This window comes from Ogataea philodendri (assembly GCF_020536065.1).
Source record: "Ogataea philodendri strain CBS6075 chromosome Unknown scaffold2, whole genome shotgun sequence".
NCBI classification, from domain to species: domain Eukaryota; kingdom Fungi; phylum Ascomycota; class Pichiomycetes; order Pichiales; family Pichiaceae; genus Ogataea; species Ogataea philodendri.
The window spans coordinates 149,306-174,038 of NW_025764020.1; the positions used below are offsets into that span (position 1 = coordinate 149,306).

The 24,733-nt window shown below is 52.0% G+C and overlaps 20 protein-coding genes and 1 pseudogene across 21 annotated transcripts; 10 read left to right on the forward strand and 11 right to left on the reverse strand.

The window, feature by feature from the left end:
* Nucleotides 1–1,131: 1,131 nt before the first annotated feature.
* On the reverse strand, nt 1,132–1,710 carry OGAPHI_003671 (uncharacterized protein; the record flags this gene model as incomplete). Its single annotated transcript, XM_046204669.1, has 1 exon — nt 1,132–1,710. One exon carries the CDS (start codon nt 1,708–1,710, stop codon nt 1,132–1,134), a length of 579 nt encoding a protein of 192 aa, XP_046060690.1.
* OGAPHI_003672 (uncharacterized protein) lies at nt 1,205–3,541 on the forward strand (the record flags this gene model as incomplete). Its single annotated transcript, XM_046204670.1, has 1 exon — nt 1,205–3,541. The coding sequence occupies one exon, from the start codon at nt 1,205–1,207 to the stop codon at nt 3,539–3,541; it is 2,337 nt and encodes a 778-aa protein (XP_046060691.1).
* OGAPHI_003673 lies at nt 2,550–3,929 on the reverse strand (annotated as a pseudogene). The gene is made up of 3 exons: nt 3,680–3,929; nt 3,164–3,326; nt 2,550–2,700 (listed from the first exon to the last, which is right to left on the reverse strand). Coding segments are annotated over exons 1-3 (564 nt in total).
* A 216-nt stretch (nt 3,930–4,145) lies between these two features.
* On the forward strand, nt 4,146–5,189 carry OGAPHI_003674 (uncharacterized protein; the record flags this gene model as incomplete). The annotated part of the gene is made up of 1 exon (XM_046204671.1): nt 4,146–5,189. One exon carries the CDS (start codon nt 4,146–4,148, stop codon nt 5,187–5,189), a length of 1,044 nt encoding a protein of 347 aa, XP_046060692.1.
* Nucleotides 4,357–4,662, reverse strand: OGAPHI_003675 (uncharacterized protein; the record flags this gene model as incomplete). The annotated part of the gene is made up of 1 exon (XM_046204672.1): nt 4,357–4,662. The coding sequence occupies one exon, from the start codon at nt 4,660–4,662 to the stop codon at nt 4,357–4,359; it is 306 nt and encodes a 101-aa protein (XP_046060693.1).
* Nucleotides 5,190–5,324: 135 nt separating the features above from the next.
* Nucleotides 5,325–6,008, forward strand: OGAPHI_003676 (uncharacterized protein; the record flags this gene model as incomplete). The annotated part of the gene is made up of 1 exon (XM_046204673.1): nt 5,325–6,008. One exon carries the CDS (start codon nt 5,325–5,327, stop codon nt 6,006–6,008), a length of 684 nt encoding a protein of 227 aa, XP_046060694.1.
* Nucleotides 5,992–7,392, reverse strand: OGAPHI_003677 (uncharacterized protein; the record flags this gene model as incomplete). Its single annotated transcript, XM_046204674.1, has 1 exon — nt 5,992–7,392. A coding segment is annotated over one exon (1,401 nt), but the record flags the coding sequence as incomplete, so codon positions are not given.
* A 44-nt stretch (nt 7,393–7,436) lies between these two features.
* Nucleotides 7,437–8,430, reverse strand: OGAPHI_003678 (uncharacterized protein; the record flags this gene model as incomplete). Its single annotated transcript, XM_046204676.1, has 2 exons — nt 7,437–7,463; nt 7,555–8,430. The coding sequence occupies 2 exons, from the start codon at nt 8,428–8,430 to the stop codon at nt 7,437–7,439; spliced, it is 903 nt and encodes a 300-aa protein (XP_046060696.1).
* Nucleotides 8,431–8,537: 107 nt separating this feature from the next.
* On the reverse strand, nt 8,538–10,757 carry OGAPHI_003679 (uncharacterized protein; the record flags this gene model as incomplete). Its single annotated transcript, XM_046204677.1, has 1 exon — nt 8,538–10,757. One exon carries the CDS (start codon nt 10,755–10,757, stop codon nt 8,538–8,540), a length of 2,220 nt encoding a protein of 739 aa, XP_046060697.1.
* OGAPHI_003680 (uncharacterized protein) lies at nt 8,797–10,782 on the forward strand (the record flags this gene model as incomplete). The annotated part of the gene is made up of 5 exons (XM_046204678.1): nt 8,797–9,083; nt 9,144–9,530; nt 9,600–9,957; nt 10,041–10,433; nt 10,522–10,782. 5 exons carry the CDS (start codon nt 8,797–8,799, stop codon nt 10,780–10,782), a joined length of 1,686 nt encoding a protein of 561 aa, XP_046060698.1.
* Nucleotides 10,783–11,214: 432 nt separating this feature from the next.
* On the forward strand, nt 11,215–12,960 carry OGAPHI_003681 (uncharacterized protein; the record flags this gene model as incomplete). The annotated part of the gene is made up of 1 exon (XM_046204679.1): nt 11,215–12,960. The coding sequence occupies one exon, from the start codon at nt 11,215–11,217 to the stop codon at nt 12,958–12,960; it is 1,746 nt and encodes a 581-aa protein (XP_046060699.1).
* On the reverse strand, nt 12,102–12,587 carry OGAPHI_003682 (uncharacterized protein; the record flags this gene model as incomplete). Its single annotated transcript, XM_046204680.1, has 1 exon — nt 12,102–12,587. The coding sequence occupies one exon, from the start codon at nt 12,585–12,587 to the stop codon at nt 12,102–12,104; it is 486 nt and encodes a 161-aa protein (XP_046060700.1).
* Nucleotides 12,961–13,170: 210 nt separating the features above from the next.
* OGAPHI_003683 (uncharacterized protein) lies at nt 13,171–15,264 on the forward strand (the record flags this gene model as incomplete). Its single annotated transcript, XM_046204681.1, has 1 exon — nt 13,171–15,264. One exon carries the CDS (start codon nt 13,171–13,173, stop codon nt 15,262–15,264), a length of 2,094 nt encoding a protein of 697 aa, XP_046060701.1.
* A 276-nt stretch (nt 15,265–15,540) lies between these two features.
* On the forward strand, nt 15,541–15,984 carry OGAPHI_003684 (uncharacterized protein; the record flags this gene model as incomplete). The annotated part of the gene is made up of 2 exons (XM_046204682.1): nt 15,541–15,544; nt 15,668–15,984. 2 exons carry the CDS (start codon nt 15,541–15,543, stop codon nt 15,982–15,984), a joined length of 321 nt encoding a protein of 106 aa, XP_046060702.1.
* Nucleotides 15,985–16,262: 278 nt separating this feature from the next.
* OGAPHI_003685 (uncharacterized protein) lies at nt 16,263–18,170 on the forward strand (the record flags this gene model as incomplete). Its single annotated transcript, XM_046204683.1, has 1 exon — nt 16,263–18,170. One exon carries the CDS (start codon nt 16,263–16,265, stop codon nt 18,168–18,170), a length of 1,908 nt encoding a protein of 635 aa, XP_046060703.1.
* On the reverse strand, nt 17,154–19,695 carry OGAPHI_003686 (uncharacterized protein; the record flags this gene model as incomplete). Its single annotated transcript, XM_046204684.1, has 3 exons — nt 17,154–17,668; nt 18,409–19,466; nt 19,529–19,695. The coding sequence occupies 3 exons, from the start codon at nt 19,693–19,695 to the stop codon at nt 17,154–17,156; spliced, it is 1,740 nt and encodes a 579-aa protein (XP_046060704.1).
* On the forward strand, nt 18,257–22,498 carry OGAPHI_003687 (uncharacterized protein; the record flags this gene model as incomplete). Its single annotated transcript, XM_046204685.1, has 2 exons — nt 18,257–18,410; nt 18,723–22,498. The coding sequence occupies 2 exons, from the start codon at nt 18,257–18,259 to the stop codon at nt 22,496–22,498; spliced, it is 3,930 nt and encodes a 1,309-aa protein (XP_046060705.1).
* Nucleotides 21,019–21,420, reverse strand: OGAPHI_003688 (uncharacterized protein; the record flags this gene model as incomplete). The annotated part of the gene is made up of 1 exon (XM_046204687.1): nt 21,019–21,420. The coding sequence occupies one exon, from the start codon at nt 21,418–21,420 to the stop codon at nt 21,019–21,021; it is 402 nt and encodes a 133-aa protein (XP_046060706.1).
* OGAPHI_003689 (uncharacterized protein) lies at nt 21,649–23,127 on the reverse strand (the record flags this gene model as incomplete). The annotated part of the gene is made up of 2 exons (XM_046204688.1): nt 21,649–22,293; nt 22,522–23,127. The coding sequence occupies 2 exons, from the start codon at nt 23,125–23,127 to the stop codon at nt 21,649–21,651; spliced, it is 1,251 nt and encodes a 416-aa protein (XP_046060707.1).
* Nucleotides 23,128–23,185: 58 nt separating this feature from the next.
* On the forward strand, nt 23,186–23,854 carry OGAPHI_003690 (uncharacterized protein; the record flags this gene model as incomplete). Its single annotated transcript, XM_046204689.1, has 1 exon — nt 23,186–23,854. The coding sequence occupies one exon, from the start codon at nt 23,186–23,188 to the stop codon at nt 23,852–23,854; it is 669 nt and encodes a 222-aa protein (XP_046060708.1).
* OGAPHI_003691 (uncharacterized protein) lies at nt 23,823–24,443 on the reverse strand (the record flags this gene model as incomplete). The annotated part of the gene is made up of 1 exon (XM_046204690.1): nt 23,823–24,443. One exon carries the CDS (start codon nt 24,441–24,443, stop codon nt 23,823–23,825), a length of 621 nt encoding a protein of 206 aa, XP_046060709.1.
* Between the last annotated feature and the right edge of the window lie 290 nt (nt 24,444–24,733).

A 24,733-nucleotide genomic window follows, 5' to 3' on the forward strand; every position in this document is an offset into this window, starting at 1 on the left:
AACAGTCCAAACGTGTTTGTTCGCAAGTGTTTGACGACAATTAGCAGTAATCTGGCCTTAGAAAAAAATTTACACTTCATTCCTATTTTCAACAGGGAGGGTAATCAACAGCTCGCAGCTTAGGTTCTACGTGGGTTTTACAAAGACGAGACGGGTCTCGGAGTGCCCGTTGCACGCCAAAGACCGCTTGAAAACTCGCAGATCATGTTTTTTCGCATTTCGGAGTACTAAATGAGGAGAAACAAGGACAAATCGGGCTCTAACCTGGGCGGAGGCTAGAGATTCGGGGGATGCGCAGTCGCGATTGACTGTGCGAGAGCCCGTACTGGCTCGCATGTGCAACAGGACGCGAACAAACCGAATTTCAAGGGCTTTTTGTAGTCAGCTCCAGCTGAAACTGTGCATTTGAGGCGCTGTTTTCCTGTCACGAAAGGTTCTCACAAAGACTGGGACCGGTCTGAGCAAAGATCTAGACGAGATGGTGTAAAACCTGCAACGAAACACATCATAAAGAAGCCAATTCTAGAGCCGTACTGGGGAAACCCTGTCTAAAACAAGTTTTCTTCTGCACTGAACCTCTTATTGGACTCTTGAACGGCCTCAAAAGGTGGGTGAACGTGTGAAGCAGCTAACCAGCAAGCAATGCAGCCCCATAATCGGTTGTTCTGGTCCTGTTTGGAGTACTTACCCAGCCAAAACCACAAGGAAAGGCCCATTTTTCGTGCCAAACAAGGTTTCTGCACGGTCTGGTCATACAAACCTGTTGCAACAACACAAAACGTCCAGAACACACGAAAATAAACCAGATCCCACCACCAGCAGAAAAGAAATACCTAAAAACTAATACGCAAACATTTTTCGCAGACCCAGTTCTCCTCAAATTCCCAGATCGCGAACACCGAGCAGAAATTACCCGGCATCAAGAGGTAGCAGGATAAGTGTCGTTTTAGGAGAGAACACCGGGCTGGTTATTGGGTGGGAGGGGCTCTGCTCGATCTGACAACCCTCTCCCCTATTCCAATGCCCACTCCTAGACGTGTACCTGGCCCATCCGGTCGGAGTTTAATCGGCACGCCTTTTGACAGTATCTGTCACCTGAAATGCGGGTGATCAGTAACATAACAAAGCGGGCTAAAAAAGAAGCACGCTGTATTTGCAATTTTCCTTTGATCGATCGAACCATAAGGGGCAAATCTCCTTTAGTATGCCGTCGCATGGAGGAACCGACCAATCGGCAAGCTCCGACCAAGAATCTCCGCCCACTGTTGACGAATTAGACCAGCAATTTGATTCGTTTCGAGTTCGCATCCCGTTGGTAGGCAATAGGCGAACCCGTTCCGCCATGATTGAGTCTGTCAATGAGCCCATAGACGCCGAATACGACCAAGACACAGGCCACGACCATATTCGCTGGTCTAATGACGATAACCTGAATATCATCCCGCGATGCCTAACGTCTGATCCATTTGACGTGGTTTCCACCACTTTCTTCAAATCGCATCCTGAGCATTGTATCAACGACAAGATAGTTGATTTCATTCGGGATTTTGGTCTGATGGGACTGATGAACAAGAACATGGTCGATAAGAAGGACTCGTCGCTGGGATCCAAGCATTTGCCTACAAAACGTACATATTCACAGATGGATGGCTCCAAAACGCCAGCTGGGGTGCAGAAATCGAGTTTTGTGCAGCCGGGAATGACGTACATTCTTAACAACAACGATCAGATCTCCACAGAGCTCAAGTTCACCGAATTATTCAAGGATAACCTCAAGGTGAAGGGAACGATCCAGACGGGCCAGGCCAGTTTGGATTTTGTGGGGCGGGTGGTTGATTTTGTCGATAACGACCTGCGCAGCACCAACAGCACAAAAATGGGCATTGAAGGGTCCGTGTTCAGCAACTTGCTCAGAAACACTCTGTGTTTCGACAAGGATTTCCGCAAATACATTGGACGACACAAACGAATGAATAACGACGACCCGAACTGGAAACCGTTTTATCTGGACAAATTTGGGTATTTGAAGAGTAACGGCTCGAAGACAACCTCGTTGACGAAATCCAAAGAGACAAAGTTCCCCAATACGTCTATTTTCAGCAAAGTGGTCAACATGTGCGGAAATAAGGGGTGTACCTACAAGTGTTTGGCGAAATGGTTTGATCTCCCCCCGTTTAACGAGTTTGTCCGCACGCCTGCGCCACCAACTCCGCCGGGAGGAAGACGCAAGCACACGAGCAACCCGGAGAACCTGCTGGTTTGTCCAGAGTGTCAGGACCTGATTCTGGAGAATTTTATTCTGCTGAAATTGGAGGTGGACATCGAGGACCTGCTAAAGGAGTCGAGTTCAGGCGAGTCCGATTTGAAAATCAGAAACGACATGCGGTACAAGCGGCGCAGAAGACTCAAGCCGTTGACCTCGTACACGGCGCCGAGCGGGTCGCCTGCTCCGCCGGCAATCTCTCCGCCCATGGGCCAGGCCACGCGCCCGCAGTACTACAGCCACGACCGCACGCGGGGCTTCATATTTGGCACCGGACACCAGCATTTCATGGAGAACCTTCGCCAGCGCGACGAGAACCGGTCAAGACGGATCCGGTTGCTCGACTATTTGGTTTCAAGACAACAATGGCGACACGACGACATGCCATCGCAATTTCACACGAGACAACGATCCAACGACGAGGGGTACTCGACCGACTCGGATTTCAGCGACGACGAGATGGAGCGCAATTTCATCATTGAGAATCTGGGCGACGAGGAGGAGGCATTTGACGAGGAAGACGCCGAGGAAGAGGAGAACGAGGAAGACATCAATATAGACGAACTTTACGACGTTGGGCTTTCGAGCGGGAGGTCCAGACGCATCGAGAACCTGCTATTTGAGCGCAACCTGACCAGAGAGCAGCAGCACCATCGGCGGGGACACGTTTTGGCCAGAAAGCTGTACAAGAACAACGGCAACAAGCTCAAACTGCAGATCTACGTGTCCATCAACAGACTGACGGGCGAGCTGTACATGATACCCGGGAATCTGGACAGAAACAACTGGAGTTCGGAGGAGAACGACGGCGAGCTATTTGAGGACTACCAAACGTTTCTCAAGATCTACAAGCTGTTCAACGGACTGGACGTCGGTAAAGACGATCATTCGAAGCAATACAAGGAGTTCAAGGAGTACGTGGAGAAGAATAAACCGGCAGAATGCAAACGGATCCAGAAACTGATCTTGTTGAACCTGATCACCAACCCAAACCTGTACATGCTTGAGCCGGATCCAAAACCTGTTCCGTACGACGTTTCAACTCCGTTACCTGTTGTTCTCTCTTCGAGCATTCTCCCGTCGATGACGTTCCCCGTTGGAAAGCGCAAGAACCGCAAACACGAGGAGGAGGAAGCAGAGGCCAAAGACGCCCTGATCCACTACTTCAATGAAAACGTGCACTTCAACTACGAGAACAGCAAGGTGCTCAAGTTCAGTCCGAACTACTCGAACAGACTCAACCTGTTTGGGTCGTTTTATTCGTTCAGCTATTCCTGAGCTTCTTACAAGCTTACATGATACTATATACATAATACACTTGGGCATGGGTTTCGAATCACCATATTCCTTGGTCTTTTCTGCGTTCTTTCATCCATTCCTTCTTGCACTCTCTGAACGCGCGGAAATACTCGCTACAAACCTCCTTGTAGTCCTCGTCGTGGTTCTCCATGCACCGGATGGCCATTTGGGACGACTTGGCGCACGGGTCGTAGAATTTGGACGGCAGTTTGGCCAGAAATGCATCTTTGTGGATCCGGTTTGTAGGCGAGTCCGGGTAGAACTTAACCTTGAGCTCGTTTTCAGACTGCTCAACAAACTTCGGGTCGTCCTCCAGCTGTTGCTGGACTCTGCGCAACGTCTTGTTGTCCACAGTCTCTTTTGACATGATGCAATTATTGCAATAATTATGTTGATAATTAAATGCACAGCCTTGGACCCGGTGGAAAAATTATTTTAGAGCCAAAAAGTTTCATTAATGGAGTGCCAGTTGCAGGATCTGTGTAACCGGTGCAAAACTGCGCCGTGTGCGGTGGTTTCGCGGAAAGACCATTTTTGTGGTGACTGTTTCCGCAAGTTTCTGTCCACCAAGCAGCGAAAACAGATGCAGGACGACAAGTTCAAGGTGAAGTATGGCAACTCCAAGGCAGAGCGGCCGCGCGTGCTGTTACCGCTCTCTTTTGGCGAGGGCTCTGTTGTTCTATTGGACATGGTGCTGAGTCACTTGGAGGAACAGTGTCGAAACGAACGCGCTGTTCAGGGATACGATTTGGTGGTTGTTCATGTTGGAAAGGACGATTCGAGACTGCAGCAGATCAAACAGCACTACGAGGGGCTGTTGGGCCGGGTCCGTGTGGAGTTTGCCACAGCGGACCCGAGTCTGTTTGTGCGCGAACTGGGACGGCTGCACGTCTCTGAGGACTACACCTCATCTGTGAGCGAAGAGTCCGAGACGATGGATTTGGAGCAGATGTTGGCACAATTTGACAATCGGTCGTCGCAGCAGGACTTTTTGCAGCAGATTGTGCGGGAGATGATCCATCGTGCGGCGATTGCACGGCGGTGTTCCGTGATAATCTATGGCCATTCGATGACTCGACTCGCGGACGAAACTTTGGCATTGACGGTGAAAGGCCGTGGATCAGAGATCTTCACAAGACTCACGGACGGCCAGTTCGAGTACGCCAACACCAGTCTGCACGTGATCCACCCGCTCAGAGACGTTTTGCTGTCGGAGATCAAGGCGTATGTGCGGTTTTCCGAATTGGGACAGTTTGTGGAGCCCAAGCCAGAGATCAAACACAAGTCTGCGAAGAACAAGACGATCGACGAGCTTGTTCGCGAGTACTTTGAGACAGTCGAGTCGGAGTACCCGGAGGTGATCTCGACGGTGGTCAAGATCGGAACAAAACTGGACGTTCCCGAGGGAATTCCGATAGAATGTGTCTTGTGTCATGAATTGGTGTACCAGGACTCGAAAACATGGCTGGAGCAGATGTCTGAGAGCGCTAATACAGAGTCAAAGTCTGCGGTTCCACTATGTTATGGATGTTTGGTGAATGTTGGTGTCGGACAGGAAGTTCAATGGCCGTTGAAAAGACCATCTGAACAAGACATTTTGTCTGAATATATAATACAAGAGGAATAAAAAATAAAGGTGGAAAAATATATATCTATATTTGTTTTGTGTGCCATGTCTGAACAGTAAGTTGAATACGCGCCGAGAATTAACGCCAGAAAACTCGAAAACGTGCTGGGAGCGCTAGCAGACTGCGAGCTCGAAATGGACGAGGTGGAAAAACAACTGGAACGGGTCCGGTTTGAGAAAATCCAGCCCATCTATTCCAAAAGACGTGGGCTATTGATCGAGATCGCCAGCTTTTGGTACATTGTTTTGGCTGAGCACGAGGACTTCCAGGAGTACATCCAGACCCAGGATATGAAGTATCTCGAGTACATCAAGGAGATTTACGTGGAATATTTGGTGGAGGACGATCCGTTGAAGTTTTCCATAACATTTGGGTTTGAAGCTCCCAACGGCGAAATCCCAACACAATCGGTGACCAAAGTGTTTGAGAAGACGCGGGATGCAGATTCTGGCGAGGAGAAGCTGGTTTCCTCGGCTGTGGGGTTCGATTGGCCTAAAGACCTCGACTCTATTAACCCTTTGCTGATTAAAAGTAAAGGCGATCTTACTCCAGCGGATAAAAAGAACTACAGAACAGGAATGAAGTCGTTCTTCGCGTTCTTCGCATGGACAGGAAAAAAACCAGGAAAAGAGTACCGTCACGGCGAAGACCTGGCCCTACTGATTGCCGAAGACTTGTTCCCTCATGCCACTAAATATTATACAGAAGCCGCTCCAGGACTGGGCGACGAGGAGGAGGACGAAGAGCTCGGCTCCAGCAGCGAGGAGCTCGATCTCGACGACGAGCCGGACTCCAAGAGAATCAAACTTGATCTGTGAAGTCGTCCTCGTCCTCGTCAGAAACGGACGTGGTCAACGGCACTCTTTTGAACACGCAGTCCTTGGCAGCCTGTTGCAACGACACGGTCCAGTCCAGAACCGTCGTTTTCAGTGCGGTCCATTTGCTGATGTCGATGGTTTCCTCGTCGTCAAGTCGGATCTCGCCGTGTCTTAGCTGCAGATACTTGAACACAACAGCAACAACAAGACTACCAACAATGACGATCTTGAGCCAGAACCAGAGCAGTCTGCCAAACTCGGATCGTAGATGGTCCTCCTCGGCTGCGTCGCACGAAACAGGCTTGTCGCTGCGGTCCAATTGCAGTCCACCTTCACACGTCGACAACGGAACTTTCCGATACCCAGTGACCGGATAGTACTCGCCAGACTCTTCAATAGCGCACATATCTTCATGACCTGGCAATTTGACCCCAGAAACCAGCTTACAGTCGCCATTCTGGTCCTGATAATAGTTGAAGTCGCACTCAAAGTCCTGTCTCGTGCACTGACATGTCTTGATGATGGCAGCCTGGTCAAGTTTCTGGCTACCAATCCGACAAAGTCGACCTGGGATCTTGCGTGTGTACTGCATTTGGTGGCCAAATAGACAGTCGTCTGCCTGGAATGGGTGTTTGGGTATCCATGTCTCCAAATCTGTACCTGAACAGCTGTCACTCAACAGCTCGCCGAAATCAATGCGGAAAACCCGTGTCTTGTCGCCTCTTGCCAAAGGAACCCGTGTGAAAAGCAGGAAAACCAACGAATTGTCGCCAGGAACCGTCGAGATGTCCTCCACGGTGATCTGTTCGTCTGTGAACTTGTACTCCTGCCAAGTGTCTCCCTCGTCGACCGAATAGCTCAGAACGTTGGTGTTATCCTTCCCGTTGACCATCACAATGACCGATCCTTGGTCTCCATATTCCCATAAATAGACTCCCTTCTTGACCTCCTTCCAACTAACTCCACCATCTTTGGTCAGGTAAGTGTTGCCGTCATAATAGCTTTCCAGCTCCGATCCAACGTTTCCAACCCCGATCATCATTCCAACCGCACTCGACGAGGAGAACGTATCTCTGTAGTCGGCCTGCTCGGTGTATCCGTGAAGATGGAGCGAACATTGTTCCAACGATTGGCCAGAACAGTACCGCTGGTTGTCAACGTCAATGGCCGGCGGCTGGATAGGCGCCCAATGTGCTCCGTCATTGTGTGTGATGAGCGACTTGATCCGTTTACGAGCACCTTTTCTGGCGTCCTGCGGATTGTCAACCACATTAGCCACCACCAGCCCCTCCAGACCTTGGATCTGCTCAAAGTCCACAAACCCGCCCTCATCGCGGTTCGAGTTCTCCAAATTCAGCACGTACGACGTGCCCGCGCTGTTGGACTTGAAGATCGAGCCGTACTCGGTGCCCGACTGCGCGTTCGTGGTCACGTGCAAGAAAACGGCCCCGGACGCTCCAGACAGCACGGTGAACGCCTGCTGTTTGTTGACCTGGACGTTGGCGGGCAGTCTTGCGGTGGCCCAGTCGAGTCCGTCCATTGAGACGTGTGCTTTTAGCTCGTCGTGTGGCATCTGTGTGGTGGCCACCCAATATCCTTGAACATGGGCCAGATCCACCAGATTCTCCAACAACGTGCGGGTTTGGTCTTTGAACAAATCACGGGACGCAACAAGACTTGGCCGGAACCCGGTGGCCTCGTTTGAGCTCTTCTCGCACAAAATCCAGTCCTTATCGGAAAACTGGCACTTATCAACGTTATCCTGAATCTTGAGCCACCGTTTACCGGCAGAAACTGTATGGTATGCGGCTGTGCGACAGGCTTTGGAAAACGGCACGTTGCACCCGTCCTGACCCATGAAAATCAGCCGTTTCTTGTTTTCCGGATGGAAGTACAACGCAGAGATGCCCGGCACGGCCTTGCTAGGCGTTCGGAAAGACTTCCAGTTGTCTGCGCGGTCGTGTGAGTACACAATCTTGTCGTTAACGGCTAAAAGATACACGTTGGAGGAGTCGTACGGATCAAGATAGATATCCAGAAACTCGTCGTCTGGGGCGACCTGTTCCCAAACGAGTCCCTGGTCGTGACTGACATACACCTGGTTTCTATTGGTCAGAACAAGCACTGTTTCGTCTGGAACGTTGGAGTTCTCCAGATACACGTATTTCTTGACTTTTCCCTGGAACGTGAACACAGACGTCTTGACACGGCCGTCATCTTTGCCGTCTTTGGATTTCTCGGGACTGCCCTCTCTTTCGTCTGGGTTTTCCTCGTCGTCCAGCTGTTTTTTCGCAAAATCGTGCAAATCTGGGGATTTCTGCTCCCAAACAAGATCCAGGTCAGAACCGGACTCGTTGGCCGCCAAATTGGCCAAACAACCAACAGCAACCAACAATACAACAAACAGATACTTTGGGTCCATTGACACAAATTGGTATGCAAATTCTACTTATATAGGGCCCGGAAAACGGTGCTGCACGCTTACACCGAAAACACCGTGCCCCATTTTTTTTAAGCGAGACGTTTATGCTAAAGTCCGTCATAGAAAAATGACATCACACTCTGGTTCTCTGTCATTGAGCGGGTGGCCTCGATACAATCGATGGCCTTGAGAGCGTCCAAAATGCTATCATAGTATGGAGCACAGACCTGGTTGATTCCAAACTCGGCTCCCTGGCAGTCCTGCAACAGACTGTTGATTCCCGACAGTTGCAACCGGTCGAGCAGTTTGGCGCTTTTCACGACCCGGCAGAAAAAAACGTTGATGCCGCGACGCTGGTACTGTTCGATGGTGTCCCTGAGCATCTGGACGGCCGACGAATCCACAGACGTCATTCCGTTCATATCGAACACCACATGTTTGATCGGCCCGCTCGAACGCAGCGCGGCCGGATGGCTTTTCACCGACCCGCACAGCTCCAAACGACGGAGTCGGGCCTTCATGTCGCTCGCGTTGGTGAACGTGAGCGGTTCGGGGATCTTCACTATCAAACACCCTTCTCTATCCTCCAGGTTGAGCTTGGACCCGGCAGAACGCACCCCGGACGTTTGTTCGGCCGCTGCTGTCTGCGAGCGGTAGTCAGAGTACCCGGGAACAACGATCTGCTCGGTGATTCCCGTCACCTCTGCGTCCAGGTCGGCGTTCACGAGCGTGGCTGTTCCTGCCACCTGGGAAAGAAACTGGATCCGCGACTTGGTGGAGTGTTTGATCACGCGGATCACCGAGTACGAGCATCCCAGCGCAACGCCCACGTCGATCGACACAAACAGCGACGCCGCCAGCGTCACCACAAACGTGACGAGCTCGTTGTATCCTCTGGTGCGGATATGGAATAATATGTCTTTAGGGGTTTCCTGGACGAGCGAGAGCCCGACGGTGCCGATGACGGCGTTCAGAACACAGATCGGCAGATGGTACACGTACGGGAGCATGTATGCTGTGACCAGGAGCGTGGTGAGGCCCATTATGAACCCGGAAACCGGGGTTTTGGCTCCGTTGATAGAGTTGAGTCTGGACCGGGCGTAGCCGCCAAATGAGGGCAGACACCCAAAGAAACTCATCACCACGCCTGCAGATCCCAGCGCAACGAGCTCTCTGTTGGACGAGACGGGCATCTCCAGGCTGGAACCCAGACTTTTCCCGGCCGAGGAGCTTTCGAAAAAACCCAGGATCGCACACACAAACGAGGTCGAGAACACCTTTGGGTACCACTGTTTGGCGTCGCCGGCGAACGGCAGCGTGAACTTGAAGTCCTCGACGTCGACCTTGCCCAGGACGCGCACGCCGTGCTTGTCGAAGCGGAAGTGTGCAGACAAAATTGTTGAGAGCACCACCACGACCAGAATCTCGGGGAAAAACGTGGACAGCTTGAATTTCCGGCGAGCAAGCGCTTTCTTCACAGAGCTGGCTGCCAGCAGCACCACAAATGCGCCGAGCCCCACAACCAGCGTGTGTGTGTGGTACTGGTAGCCGTGGTGGATAATAAATAGTGTTTTTTCGTACGCCGAGTGCACGTGCTCGTCTGGGGGCAGGGTGAGCAGAACGGTGTCGATGCCGAGGATGGCGATGGTGGAGTTGAGGATCATGGTGAGGCCGATTGCGGTGATGAAGCCCTTGAGCAGCGTTCCGCAGAGCACGTTGTCGATGAAGCCGAAGCGGAGCAACCCGAACGTGAGCAACACTGCGCCCGCGGAAGAGGTGATCACGGCGAGCACGTCGACTGGGTTCACGCCGTCGTTGTGCTTGACGATCTTCTCGATCGCCTGCCCCACAATCATGGACACTGCGGCCTCAGGCCCCACAATCATCTGCGGAACGGTTCCGAGCAATGTGTACACCATGGGCGCGATCGAAAGCCCCAGCAGCCCGCAGATGGGCGGGACGTGGGCCACCGCGCTCGCAAACGACATGCTGAGCGGGATCTGGTACGACGCGAGCGACAGTCCGGCCACCACGTCGTGCAAGAAGTACTCCTTCTGGTACGAGGGGATCCACGAAAAACACGGGAGATAGTACGGCAGTTTCTGGGCGATGGTGAGGCTCTGTGTGCTGCGCGAGTGGGCCACCTGGCGCGTGCTGCCAAGCGAAGACGTCTCTGACGACCTGGACACCCCGGACGAGCTGAGGGGCTCTATGTCTGGGTCGTTGATGGCCCCGAACGAGGGGGGCTGGACGGCCGGAGTCTTGCCGTGCAAGACGGCGCGTTTGACCGACCCGTCGCGTAGATCTTTCTCCCTGGACGATGCCATGTGTAGCGAATACGAGGCAAAATAAATGTAAGTTTTTTTTCAAGGTGGGGGGTGGAGACAGAAAGGGGACTGAGAGGTTGCACAAGAGGCACGACGGATGTTGGATCGGCCATCGACCCACCCACCACCATGCTGGCTGTCCACCTCATGCTCGTTTAGTCTCACCTCACCCACTGTGGCTCTGTTCCACCGCCACGGGGACCGGTGGGATGTGGTGTACGGATGTTGTCGTTTCTCGCTCCTTATCGATCCAGTGTTCCTGAAACAAAAAAGAACAGAATTGATCGCCGCAATCTGAGTGTTCTTTTCAAACACGAGACAAACAAACGCCCAACCGCATCTTGAACGGCCGTACAGCCCTATTTTCCACTTATACACCCGTCTGGACACCCACACAGCACAGGTTGGAGTTGGTTGCTACGCCTCATTCCCCCGTCACACCACATAGCATCAGAACATGTTAAATCGAAGAACCTACTTAGCGCTGGATCCGTCCCAAGAGACGGTGTCGCAGCAGCATATGGAGCAAGAGTTTGGCCTACGAGCCAACAACAACCAACGGCCGCGAGCTAGGACTGTTAGCACGGCAGTAAACCCGCAATCTCCCCGTCGGCCCGGGACTCTCAAGACAGGCAAGCAGCGGTCGCGTTCAGAGACCAATTTTGACGAGGTGGGCGTGTTGGACGCGCTGACGTTTTTGGAGCCTGTTCCGGTGCTGCCGCCCTCGTATTCGTCGCTGGCCCCAGGAAAACCGAAGCCGATCTACCCTAACCTCAATGAGGGGAGAGAACAGTTACCGGGATACATCCCCACCGTTTACAAAGTGAGTGCTTTGTCGCGCAAGTTGGAGTGGATCTCGCCGTACGAGCTTGCCCCACAACGGCAGTGGAAACCCGTTGTGGTGGAACTCAACTCCACACAGCTCAATTTTTACAACAGAGACGTGGTTCCGCGTCCGAACGGAGATTGGTCTTCGGGAGACGCCACGCTTTATAAATCCAGGCTCTCCACCGCACAAGATCTGAGAGACCGCGACCATTTCGGCCACATCGGCCTTCTAAACCCAGCCAACTTGGCCAGATCGTACTCGTTGCAGTACGCCAAGGTTGGCATTGCCATTGATTACAAGAAGAAAAAGCATATTCTACGAGTTCGGGCCGAAACAGAGCAGTTTCTGCTTGAATTCCCCACCGTCGAGTCCATGATCGAGTGGTACTGCTGCTTGAATCTCGGAATCGACAACTCTTTGGATCTCAACAGAAGAGAAATGCCAAAGTATCGTACCGTGCCACGTCGTCGCAGACGTTACAGAGGCCGCGGCAGTGACTCGTTGTTGATGTATGGCTACAGATCCAGACCCACCATGGAACGGTTCCGCAGACGAACCAGCTCCATTGATTTGACGTCGCTGGTTTCCAAGTGGAAACGCAGGTTTTCCGGTTCTAGCAAGAAACAGGACCCGCACACAGACTCGAGTCTTGCCACGCCTTCGTCCACCGACCCAGAAGAGCTCTCGCTGGACCCGCTGGATCTTGGCTCGTCCACAGTGGAAAGCCCCGACGAAGAGCCCGACGACGACGATAACAGTCTCCAGGACGACGCAGACGCCATCTCCAACGAGTACGAGTTCCCTACACGTCGGCGGAGCGGGTCGGCCACCACTTTGGTGTCGAACTCGTCCGACTCGGTGGCCGAGCTACCAGAGCCTGCTCCCGTGGTGTCGACACCGTCGTCGCTGTCGAACGGTTCTAGCGGCTCGAATGGGTTCAGCAGCTCGCCAACCCTGCAGCAGCATGCCACGCCGTCAACGTCGCTGTCGGGAGCCAGCATCGACGCCCAGATCGAGCGTGCTCCCGATTTCGAGTACAAATGGAGCCCGATCGACTACACGCTGCCGTCGCGGCGCAAGATTCTGCGCGACTCGATCCGGTGCATGACCACGTTGTCTGCGAACGAGCGGTGGCTCGGACGGTTCATTGTGCGCGACGCTGCGCCGATGGAGGTGGCATACAAAACCGGCGGGTCGAACTTCTACTCAGCAAGCTATATCATTCCGCACCAGCAAGTGGCGAACTACTTTTCGGGCACGCCGGGCACGTTTGGCGGCTCTTCCAAGCCCAAACCTCTGTGTCGCACGCTGCAGGAGTACGTTGTCAGTCCTTGCGGACTCATACCGCGCATTAATGAAGGCCCCCACCCATAACGTTATGTATTACCTAAGAGTGTTTTTTCCCTCCTCCCACCAGCCAATCGGTGTCATTTTAAATCAGTGGGTATTTGCACCCTAGCACACCCGGCACCTCGCACCCCTAGAGGGCTAAAAAATAGCCCGGAACGTTCCGTGGTGCTGAGGAAACAAATAAAACATCTCAAATATCCAAACACCGATCTTAATTAATTTATTGATTATCAAATGGTTCTTCGCAGCTTCGTGAACCTGGGAGAACGCTCCGGTGCCTCGTACGCCCGCCGCCGCGCGTCCAACGTGTCGTCGTCCACGGCGCAGAAGGGCTACTCGCACCCGTTTTTCAAGCCCTCCTACTCCAAACCCCAGGAACTGCTTATAGTTGACGATGTGGCAAGGGAAGATTACGGCAACAAAACAAACAACAGCTCACACCACCGGTACATTGCGCCGGTGGTGATGGTGACGCAGAACTATGTGATTCTGGACCGGTCGTTGAACCAGCGACAGGAGGAAGAGGCCGGGCTTCACGGCCGCATCCTGCTAAAGAAGGCTCCTAGAAAGACCAACAAGAACGGCCACATGAGCGTGAGCATTGGTCCGTCATTGAACGGCGGCAAGCTGCTGAGTCTGCGGCGGTCGAACTCGTCCACCGTGCGGACGTACCAGGTGGATACGGCTGTTGCAGTTGGCAAGCAGCAACGAGGATATTCCACCGTATCTGAGTTGGAGAAACAGTTTTCCAACCTGAAGGTGCAGGAACAGAGGGAAGAGCCGGCGAAGGAGCCGGTGTTTGCCAAGAGCCACCACGAAGTGATGATCGACCAGTTTCTGGAAACAAACAAGCCCAACGAGGTTCTGGCCGTGTACCTGAACCTGCGAGGCAACGATGTTGTTCCGTCGCTGGAGCTTTACAACAAGATTTTGCGGTCGATTCCATTGCGCGACGGTACGGGCGAGTCCACCGAGGAGAAGTTGACGCATCTGCTGAACGTTTACTCGGACATGTTGTCCAACAACGTCAAGCCGTCGAACTCGACCTATGAGCTGGTGGTTGGTCCGTTGCTTAAAGGAGCACAGAAGAGCTACCGTGCAGGCAACTTCCGCGACGGCAGCGACTTCGTCAAGATCGCCAAGGAGCTGTTTTTGATCAGCCACAACTCCAAGTCGCTGATCAGATTCAACCAAACAACTTACGTCGAATTGGTGCAATGTCTCAACAAGTACCAGCTGGTGAACGCGATTGCTCCAGACGCCTTGTACGCAATTTGCAAGGAGAAGGTGGACATGACTGCGAACGTGACCTTGTTTGTGGAGCTGATCAAATTTGCTGGCTACTCCAGAGACATCAAGCTGGTCAGACAGCTGTACCGCGAGATGGGCGAGTCTCTGGCACCAGAGCTATTGGAGGCCCACCAGTACGAGATCTACGCGGTGTTGATCCAGTCGATGCTGTTGTGCGACAAGAGCGTGGAGGCAACCAAGTTTCTGGACTCTTTGGTTGCAACCACCGAAAGAGACCAAAGAGACAGTTTGCAAGAACTGTTGTCCAGCTACATCCGTGGCCAGGCGATTATGAACCCAAAGGTGGCCTTCGAAACGTACCTCAAGTTCAACAAGATCCACTGGCTTCCAGACGTTTCTGTGGCCAGTCTGCTTGTGGTGTTCAAGAGATTTATCGACATGCAAGACTTTGAGTCCTCGTTAAAAGTCTGGGACATGGTTGTTCCTAGAAAAGACTTTGACGCGTCGATTGCACAGCTGTCCTCGATGGACGGCTACGAATACCTGTCAAGTTTCCTGGACGACGCTACGCAATTGATGCTGTACAAATTGGACAGATCCAACATCATTAGAATCACCAGAGAAATCATCTTGAAGGACAACCTGGTGCTGTCCGACCAGACTCTTTTGAACTTGGTGTCGTACCTGAACAGCAACGAGAAACAGCACGAGCTGGCCACCGCCCTAATCACCGACCAGGGATACAAGAAGAACGAGAACAACAAGATGAGCCTCAACAATTACCTGTCGCTGCTTGTTGATCTTCTCACTCCGCAACAGTACCAACTGCTGTTCGGATCCAATCTTTTCAAGACTGCTGTGGAGCAGTACCGAGTGGTTAATGACAACATCTACGGCCTGATCAAGATCTTTGACTATGTCAAGGACCTGGCTCCTTCCACGGAGCAGATCAAGCTGAAACTACAATATTATGTTAAGGTTCTGAGTTTTGAGTTTGAGGACGCCTCCAACCACTATGTGCAGCTGCCGGACGAGCTGACCAAGTTCAAGCGCACGCTTGCCGAGATGGGTGTGTGAGGGGTCCAATCAGGGGTCCAATGGGGGCCCTATATATGTCTAATGAATACACTTATATGAGAGTTGAACCGAATCAGAATAGCTTCTGCAACCCTTGGTCTCTGTCACGTGCTACTCCTGGAACCGCAGTAACGCGCCCGGTGGACTGGCGGGTGGGAAAAATTTTTCAGGCGGGCGCGAGGGTGGAGCCCACCGGCTGGCGTGCGGTGTAGTGCAGGAGGAGTTTTTGGTGAAAAATATTGAACTCTTTTAGTTAGCACTTTAATAGATTTCGAAATGGGTATGTGAAACGCTGATTTGGCGGCAACAAGAGACAGAAGTTTGTCGAGTGGGGGGATCCATGTTCCTCCACACAACCTTCTACCCCACTGCCGTCCAACCAATCTCTCCTACTAACATCCAGTTAACGTTCCAAAGACCAGAAAGACCTACTGTAAGGGCAAGAACTGCAGAAAGCACACCCAGCACAGAGTGACCCAATACAAGGCCGGTAAGGCCTCTCTGTACGCCCAGGGTAAGAGAAGATACGACCGTAAGCAATCCGGTTACGGTGGTCAGACCAAGCAAGTTTTCCACAAGAAGGCCAAGACTACCAAGAAGGTTGTGTTGAGACTGGAGTGTGTGAGCTGCAAGACCAAGTTGCAACTTCCTCTCAAGAGATGTAAGCACTTCGAGCTTGGTGGAGACAAGAAGCAAAAGGGACAAGCTTTGCAATTCTAAGTGTGGACAGGACATGTGGATTTTTAGGCCAGGCAGCGCCGCATGGATGTGTGACTGTTTGGTTGTTGATGTGCTATGTAATGTTAACACATAATAAGTACTGGTTGTAGACGAGACGAGACCGGGGTTGTGGATCTTCGTGTTTTGGAAAACATCCGTACACCGGACCTTTTAAAACCCCTGCTCTGGATTCAAACGTAGTTGGATCGGTTGTTTGTTTTCTTTTGTTTGAGCTAGCAGACAGGCACCGGATCACATTTAAAAGCCGTCTGTTGACCATGTACCCGAACCAGGACGGTGGCATGAGCCACCAACAGAGCATCTACAACATGTATCAGCAGCAGCAACAACAACAGCAACAGCAGCAGCAATATAGACAGTTCAATAGCCAGCCGTTTGGAGCACAGGGCAGTCCGTCACACGTGCAACAAGTGCCTGTTTTCGGGGCTGGCATCCCCAACATGCAGCATCCGTCCCAGCAGCAGGCCGCGCAGTACCAGGGCTTCTATGGGTCGTCGCCAACAAGAACGTCGCAGTTTAACGACTTCAACCCGCAGCCTCCTTCGAGTCCATCGCGCAGCATCCGGTCGGCGAACCTTGCTCCTGTTTCGTCGAACTCGTCATTGATTTCTCCTTCGAAAAGTGCATTAAAACAGCCAGATTTCCCTTACTCGAACCCCAACGCAAACAATAGCAACTCCAATCTGTCTTTCCGGCAGCAGCAGCCACAGAGTGCCGACTATGTGTACTTTGACCGGCATCCGGAGTGGTTTTCGAAGGCGTCGCAGGACAAGGCCGCGTCGATCAAGCTGAAACTGGAACATTACTATAAAACAGCCATAGAACACGCTATCGAGCGCAACCAGCGTAGGGTGAGCTTTGAACAGAAGCTGGGCACAGAAAGTTCCGGCGAGCGCAGAAATAGAGAACTACAAGTGTTTGGACGAAACGAGTCCCAGTTCTTGAGACTCCGCAGAACAAGATTGAGCTTGGAGGATTTCCATACCGTCAAGGTTATCGGAAAAGGAGCGTTTGGTGAGGTCCGGCTTGTTCAGAAACGCGACACAGGAAAAATATATGCCATGAAGACTTTGCTCAAGAGCGAGATGTACAAGAAGGAACAGCTTGCGCACGTGAAGGCCGAGCGTGACGTTTTGGCAGACGCAAATTCACCGTGGGTTGTTTCGCTGTACTACTCGTTCCAGGACCCTCTTTACCTCTATCTGATCATGGAGTTCCTTCCTGGAGGTGATCTGATGACTATGCTGATCAAGTGGCAGATCTTCACCGAGGACGTGACAAGATTCTACATTGCAGAGTGTGTTTTGGCCATCGAGGCTATTCATAGACTGGGCTTCATTCATAGAGACATCAAGCCCGATAACATTCTGATCGATATGCGAGGACATATCAAGCTTTCCGACTTTGGTCTTTCCACAGGGTTCCACAAGACTCACGACTCCAATTATTACAAAAAGCTGCTGGATCAGGACAACGCCAGCGGAGTCGGTGGTCTTAACAACGGCAGAAACTCTGTTCTGGTGGACCCTATTAATCTCACCATGTCCAACCGTCAACAAATGCAAACATGGCGTAAGTCCAGAAGACTTATGGCGTATTCCACGGTCGGTACTCCAGACTATATTGCTCCCGAGATCTTTTTGAACCAAGGTTACGGCCAGACCTGTGACTGGTGGTCGCTTGGAGCCATCATGTTTGAGTGTCTTGTTGGCTGGCCTCCGTTCTGTTCAGAGACTCCAAAGGAGACCTATTGCAAGATTTTGAACTGGCGAGAGACTCTGCAATTCCCAGAAGATATTCATCTGAGTCCCGAGGCTGAAGACTTGATCCTGAGACTGTTGACCGACTCAGACCACCGTCTCGGCCGAAACGGCGGTGCTCTTGAAATCAAGGCCCATCCGTTTTTCCGCGGAGTGGTTTGGGACGAGATCAGAAACGTGGAGGCTCCGTTCATTCCTAAGCTGAGATCGATCACCGATACGCGGTTCTTCCCGACCGACGAGCTGGAGAACGTGCCGGACTCGCCTGCTCTGGCTCAAGCTGCCAAGGAAAGAGAGCGTATGAAGGGAAACGTTGTTGGTGGAGCAGACACGAAGGAGGACCTTCCGTTCATCGGGTACACTTTCAGCCGGTTCGAGTATCTTACCCGGAAGAATGCTTTATAAGATTTAATAAACGCAGGACTTGAGCTGTTGTCAAGGGGTGAGAGCAGCAAGCTTGAATACTGGATGGCTACCATGTGCGAGTCATTATGAACAGGGATTTGGATTTGGTGAATTCCGCCCTTATGGCCAAGTTGGTAAGGCGCCACACTAGTAATGTGGAGATCCTCAGTTCAAATCTGAGTGAGGGCAGTTTTTTTTTAAATGCCAAGAACAGTCCAAATAGCATTGCAACATGTACAAGTAGTTGTAATGGCCCTTGTGCAGATCTGGCAGGTTCTCCATTGCGGCGGAACATGTCTTTCCCTCCATCGTCCCCCCATTTTCCCCATCCTTGCCCCCACGCTGCGCCCGTCTGTCAAACCCCCGCGCTCGTAACCACAGACTACAAAAAGTAGATTGTTTATCTCCCGTTGGATCAGACTTGTTTTTCGCCAGCGAACGATTGCAGTCTGTTTGTACACGACAGCGTCTATTTGAAACGAGCCATTCGCAATGTCGAGTAAGTAGACCGTTCTGGCGCTTGTGCCGGCCGCGTTGATCACTAACCTCCAGTTTCCGGTGGGGACCTTAAAGAGCCACTCACTGGCGAAGAAAAGAAGTTTTACAGCCAGATCTTCAAGACCTTGGACCTCAAGCACACGGGCTCGCTTTCTGGACTGGCAGCCAAGCCATTGTTGGAGGCGTCCAACTTGAGTCCTCCAATTCTCGGCGAGATCTGGAATATTGCAGACCCTGACAACAAGGGGGTTCTGGATCAGTTCGGGTTCTGTGTGGCCATGAGACTGATTGGCCATGTCCAACACGGAGCAACTCTGACTGCCGACCTGTATCAGTCGGCTCCTTCCCAGCTGGCCAGATTCAACACAATTCCAATTAGCCACACTGGTGGAAGTTTGCCTTCCAACAACACAGGCTCGCGGATCTCGTCGGCCTCGTCTGTGGACTCGCAACAGGTGGTTGTTCCAGTGCTGTCGCCACAGCAGGCGCAGAACTTTGGCGCCATGTTCGATAAGTCTGCTCCAAGCGGCGTTCTTCCCGGCCTGCAAGCAAGAGACATCTTCCTCAAGGCCAGACTGCCGACCCCGATTCTGGAGAAGATCTGGAACCTGGTGGACCAGAGCCAGTCCGGCCAGCTCAAACGGCCGCAGTTCATCGTGGCAATGCACCTGATCCAGAGCTTTTTGAGCAAATCCATGACCATCCTGCCAACCGTCATCCCAGACCCTATTTGGGCCGTGGCCAACAGTCCGTCGCAACCACAGTCTCCAATCCCACATCAACTGTCGGGCGGATCTACTGGATCAGGCTCCACCAACCTCAACACCTGGATCATGTCTTCTCAGCAGAAACAGCAGTACGGTGCAGTGTTCGACAACCTGGACAAATCAAAGACTGGCAAGATCTCTGGCGACGAGGTGGCCAAGTTCCTGATGACCTCCAAGCTTCCAAACGACACATTGGCCACGATTTGGGAGCTTTCCAACTTGGATGGCTCCGATTCGTTCAACAAACAGGAGTTTTCCATTGCTATGTACTTGGTCCAGAAAAAGATTTCTGGCTTCGACCTGCCTCCAGAGACTCCTGCCCAATTGCTGCAAACAAGCACCGTCACCGAACTGCCAAGAAGCTCGACGGTGCCTCCTCCGTTGCCTGCGTCTCCAACTGCTCCTGTGCAGAACGTCAACTCGGCAAAGTCGCATCTCGACGACTTGCTCGACGTTTTTGGACAACCAGCTCGCACGGAGTCGGCAAGACCAGCTGTTCCTCCAGTTCCGGCTTCGAGATCTGTTCAGCCTGAGTCTGGTGCCTCTGGACAGCGTTCAGGCTTCGTTCCAACGTCAAACTTTGGTCGCCAGCTCCAGACCCAAAACACTCAGGAACCACAGTCCTCTGACGACGAGGATGGACCTGAGGATCTGGACAAGAAGCCAGTCAGAGCCACACCGCCTGTGATTCCAGGACGTGCCCAAAAGCCTCACTTTGACGACGCTGACACGCGGTCTTCTCCTGTTCCTAAAGAGTCTTCTGGTCCTAACTACGAAGCCTTGAGAACGGTGGGAAGTCCTCAGCCTTCGTCTCAGGAACGGGCGTTCACGTCAACTCCGTTCACTCAGCAGACCACTGGAAGTTTCTCCGATTCCGGAGCGTCTCCTCAACTGACCTCTGGATTCAGCAACCAGCCGCAATTGACCGGCCAGGCGGCTGCTACCGACAGAGAAGTTTCTAACAAGCTGTCGCAGGCTTCTGTGGACATCGCCAACTTCTCCAACCAAATCAACTCGCTGACGGTGCAAACCACCAACGTGAACTCCAAGAGAGACAAGGCCCAGAAGGAGCTGTCGAGAATCATGAAGGTCAAGGAAGGAATCGAGGAGAAGCTCGCCCAGCTCAAGACTCTGTACGAGCGTGAAGTTCAGCAAGTCCAAGAGGTGGAGAGTGTTTTGATCACGTCTCGCAACGAATCTGAGTCGTTGAAGCAGGAACTTGCTTTGGCCGAGGCCAACTACCACTCTGAGCAGTCAAAGTTGCAGAAGCTGCAACTGGAGGTCGAGGAGACACAAAAGGCCAACCAGACCACCAAGGAAAGACTCGGTGTTCTGAACGCCGAGTCCATCGACCTGAACCAGCAGATCGAGTCGTTGTCCCAGAAACTGAAACAGACTCACAACATGCACGCGGTTGCCAGCCAGCAAGTTGCTTCCCAGGAACAGGAGAACAACCAGCTCAGGTCCAAGATCGAATCTATCACGCAATCTATCAAGGACATTGAACTCAAACACTCACAGCTACTTACGAGATCCAACGAATTGGAGGACGAGAACTACGATCTACACCAGCAACACGGCAACTATAGCGCCCAGTTTGCAGAGAAGAACCTGAACTTTAGCACTGCTCTTGCCTCTGGAGCCGCTGTGCTGGGCGGCGGAGCTGCTGCTCTGCTCGCTGCTACCCATGGCGGACACAAGTCTGAGGAGTCTGAGAAGGAACAGGCCAAGGAGCCAGCACAAGATGAAGAAGTTCCAACCGCGTCGTTGGACAATTTCGACGACAACGACTTCTCTGTGCCTAGTGCCGAGGAGCTGAGAAGAAATGCCACCGAGTCGGTTTCCAACACCACCGGTTTCGATTCGTCCACCAAGTCCAGATCGGAGCCAGCTACTTCGCAGACCTCGGAACTGGACGACGGGTCGCAGTCGCAACAGCAGTTCTCTCTTCCGTTCGGTATCCCCCACTCTGAAACGTCTTCCATCCAGAACAATCCGTCTCAGTCTGTGAGAGGAGACTTCGACGTGCCAGACTCCCCAACCTCCACCATTGAAGAGGAGGCCGCTCCTCCAATTCCTGTTCTGAGCTCGCAAGTGCTGCCAGAAGGCGAGGAGGTCACCGAGCCTATCTCGTCGAACGACAACGGCGAGTCTTTCGAGATGGTCGACCACGACGACGCCAAGGAGTCTGCTCTGCGCGACGTCTCGGCTCCTCAGTACACCATGCCGGGAAGCATGCCGGGCGAGTTTGCAGGAATCACCGAGTCCCAGGACACAGTCTCCAAGGCCACTACAGAAGTCTCTGGAACCACCGAGGCAGGCGAGCCGGCTGCTCCAGTTGAAGAAGAGGACGATTTGTATTCACCAGCTACAAAAGCAGTGCATCCTGAAGGATCCACCTCCGAGCTGCCAACTCCAGACGAGCCAACCGCAGGATTCCCTAAGCAGACTCCTTCGCTTGACGACCTGAAGCCGGCCGACGAGGAGTCCAGCGACAACGAGGAGTTCCACGACAGCATTTCGAGTCCAACGAGATTCAACGCGGGCGAGGAGCCAAGGGAGCCAAAGGTTGCCGACAAGTCGACAAATCCATTCTCCGCAGCCAAAAACACAGACATGTTTGACGATCTGGGACTCGAAGAGGCACATGCCGAAGACTCCTTCAACACCTCGCAATTTGACAACTTCAACAGCTTCGACGGGTCTGCTCCAGGCTTCTCTGTTTCGGAGCCAGTTGGCGGTGCCGACGCTGGCCAAGCAGGTGCTGCTGCCAATGACGACTGGGAGCAGGTGTTTGCTGGTTTTGGAAATGATCCAAACTTGCAACCAGCAGTGAACGAGTTCGACAGCCCGCCTGTCTACCAGGCCAACGAAAGCGATGCTCATACTGCTGCTGCCAAGAGCGATGTCCCAGATAGCACGGCTGCTTTCAGTCAGAGCCAGCAAATGGCCATTGACGAGCTCGAAGGCATGGGATTCGACGAGGCCGCTGCGGTCAACGCGTTGCAGAAGAACAATTGGCAGTTGGACCTGGCCACAAACTTTTTATTGGACTCTGCCTAATCAGACTATTCCAGTCCTCCGACTCGATCTTCGTATAGTCTATGCAATTTTTCTAGTATAAGATAGTACTCCTGACGTTCTGATGTGTAGGCGGAGATGAGGGTTGATAGTTGTGCCTCGTCAATCTGCGAAGGCGATTTCAGGACCTGGTCGATAAGCGAGCTGGTTGCGTTATCCTGAACGGTCAGATTATGCTCCACTGTCCTGATGATAGAGTTCTTCGAGTACTTGTTGAGATGGTCGTACATTTGCACCTGGAGCTGGTCAAAAGTCTTGAGCTTCTGGTGATACTGGTCCAGCTGTTTGTTGATGCTTTCTGTTTGTGGAGCTAATTTGTCATTCGTTTGATCCAGCAGCTTATCTGTGTATTCCAGTTGCTTCTCCAGAGTAGATTTGATTGACTCGCTGATCGATGCAAAATTGCTGTTCTGGTATAGATAGCTATGGAGGATCTCGGGCGACTTGATCAGCTCTTGCAGTTTGGAGGTGCTCAATTCATTAAAGTATTCAGGTAAGTCGGTCTTGATCTGGACCTTTTGACTGTAATCAGGCGGGACTAATGGGTATTCGAGCTTTTCGTGGTCCACCACTTGTTCATTCAAAGGTTTGGGCGGAAGAGTGGGAAACATTGGATTTCTAACAATTAATTAAGTTCAAAAATTAATAAATTTAATTTCTTGAACCCAAATGCTTTCCGCCTTAAGAGTTTCTTCCTCCAAGCCAACGGCCACAATGGTCATCATCCACGGGCTGGGTGATTCTGGTGAAGGATGGAAGTTTTTGAGTGACATCTTTCAGAGACAAGACCAATTGAAACATATCAACTTTGTGTTCCCGAACGCACCTTTGAACCCCGTGTCCATTGCCGGTGGAGCACAAATGCCATCGTGGTTCGATCTGTACCCTCCTGACGATCCGACACATCCTGAAGACACCGTGGGCTTCTGGAAGAGTGCAGACCAGATCAAACAGTTGATTCAGAAGGAGATCGACTCGGGCATTCCTTCGAACCGCATCATCGTGGGCGGCTTTTCCCAAGGTGCCGCATTGAGCCTTGCAGTTGCAGCTTCGTCAACTACCAAACTGGCCGGTGTGCTTTGTTTGTCTGGGTTCTGTCCCGTTCCAAGCTCTTTGCCGGGTAAAGTTACCGACACCAACAAGAGCACGCCAATTTTCCAAGCGCACGGCGACGAAGACCCAATCATTCCCCTGGCGCAGGGCCGCCAGACGTTGGAACTGTATCGTAAACTTGGATTTGAAAACATTGATTTCAAGGAGTACGCAGGAATGGCTCATTCGTCGTGTCCTGAGGAATTGCAGGATATCATAGCTTTCGTGAGAAAGACTCTTCCATAGAAGCCTCAAACTCGAGACTGGCTAGCTGTCGTTCGACATCAACAGCCCATAGTGCTGCGCCTGTGTAGTTTGTGAAAGCCAAATAGATATTCAATACAGGGATCTGTTCCAGACACAGTGCAACCAGACCGAACGTGAAGTAGAGGTGCCTATTTTTGTGCCAGAGGTAATTCGTTTGCGCTCTTGAGTACCCCTTGAGTTGGAAGTACCTGGAGTGACGTGTAAAGCCTGCTCTTGCTGCTTTTAGGAAAATAACAATGATGGGGCCGATAATTGGGATGGCACTTAAAAATAGGTAGCACAACTGTCTAACAAGAAACCGTTCAGGGCCCAACGCCCGTTTACAGTTTCTGTAGCATCTGCCCAATAGAGTTTCGCCGCCGTATCCGTTGATTTGATTATTCAACATCCCGCGATACAAATGGTTATAACCCAGTCCGAGTTCTTTGTTCATCACATGGTCGAATGTATGCCGCAGTGGACGAGGGAGAAGGAAAAGGGAGTTGATCAGGTTGATCAGAAAAGTCATCACCTGGAATGTGGTTGGTCCAATGAATGAAAACATGCCTCCGGTGAAAAACAGGGACATTATATAGAAACAAAGAGCTGTTCCATACAAAACCACAGTGACAAGAACAAGACCCACCAGGTTCATCTTCAGATACCTCCAACAATCCCAATGAAAAGTGAAATAGAAAAATCCCTAAAAGTTAGTTGGTCTAGTGATTATGACTTACTTTAAATGGATACCAAATGGTGTACCATACCGACATAAAGACAAAACGCTTGAAAAAGGGACTTGTTTTTTTAAAAAAGAGTGGGGGACCCCTGCCCTATTTTTTTTTAATACACCCCTACACAGGCCAACACAAGGTTTGG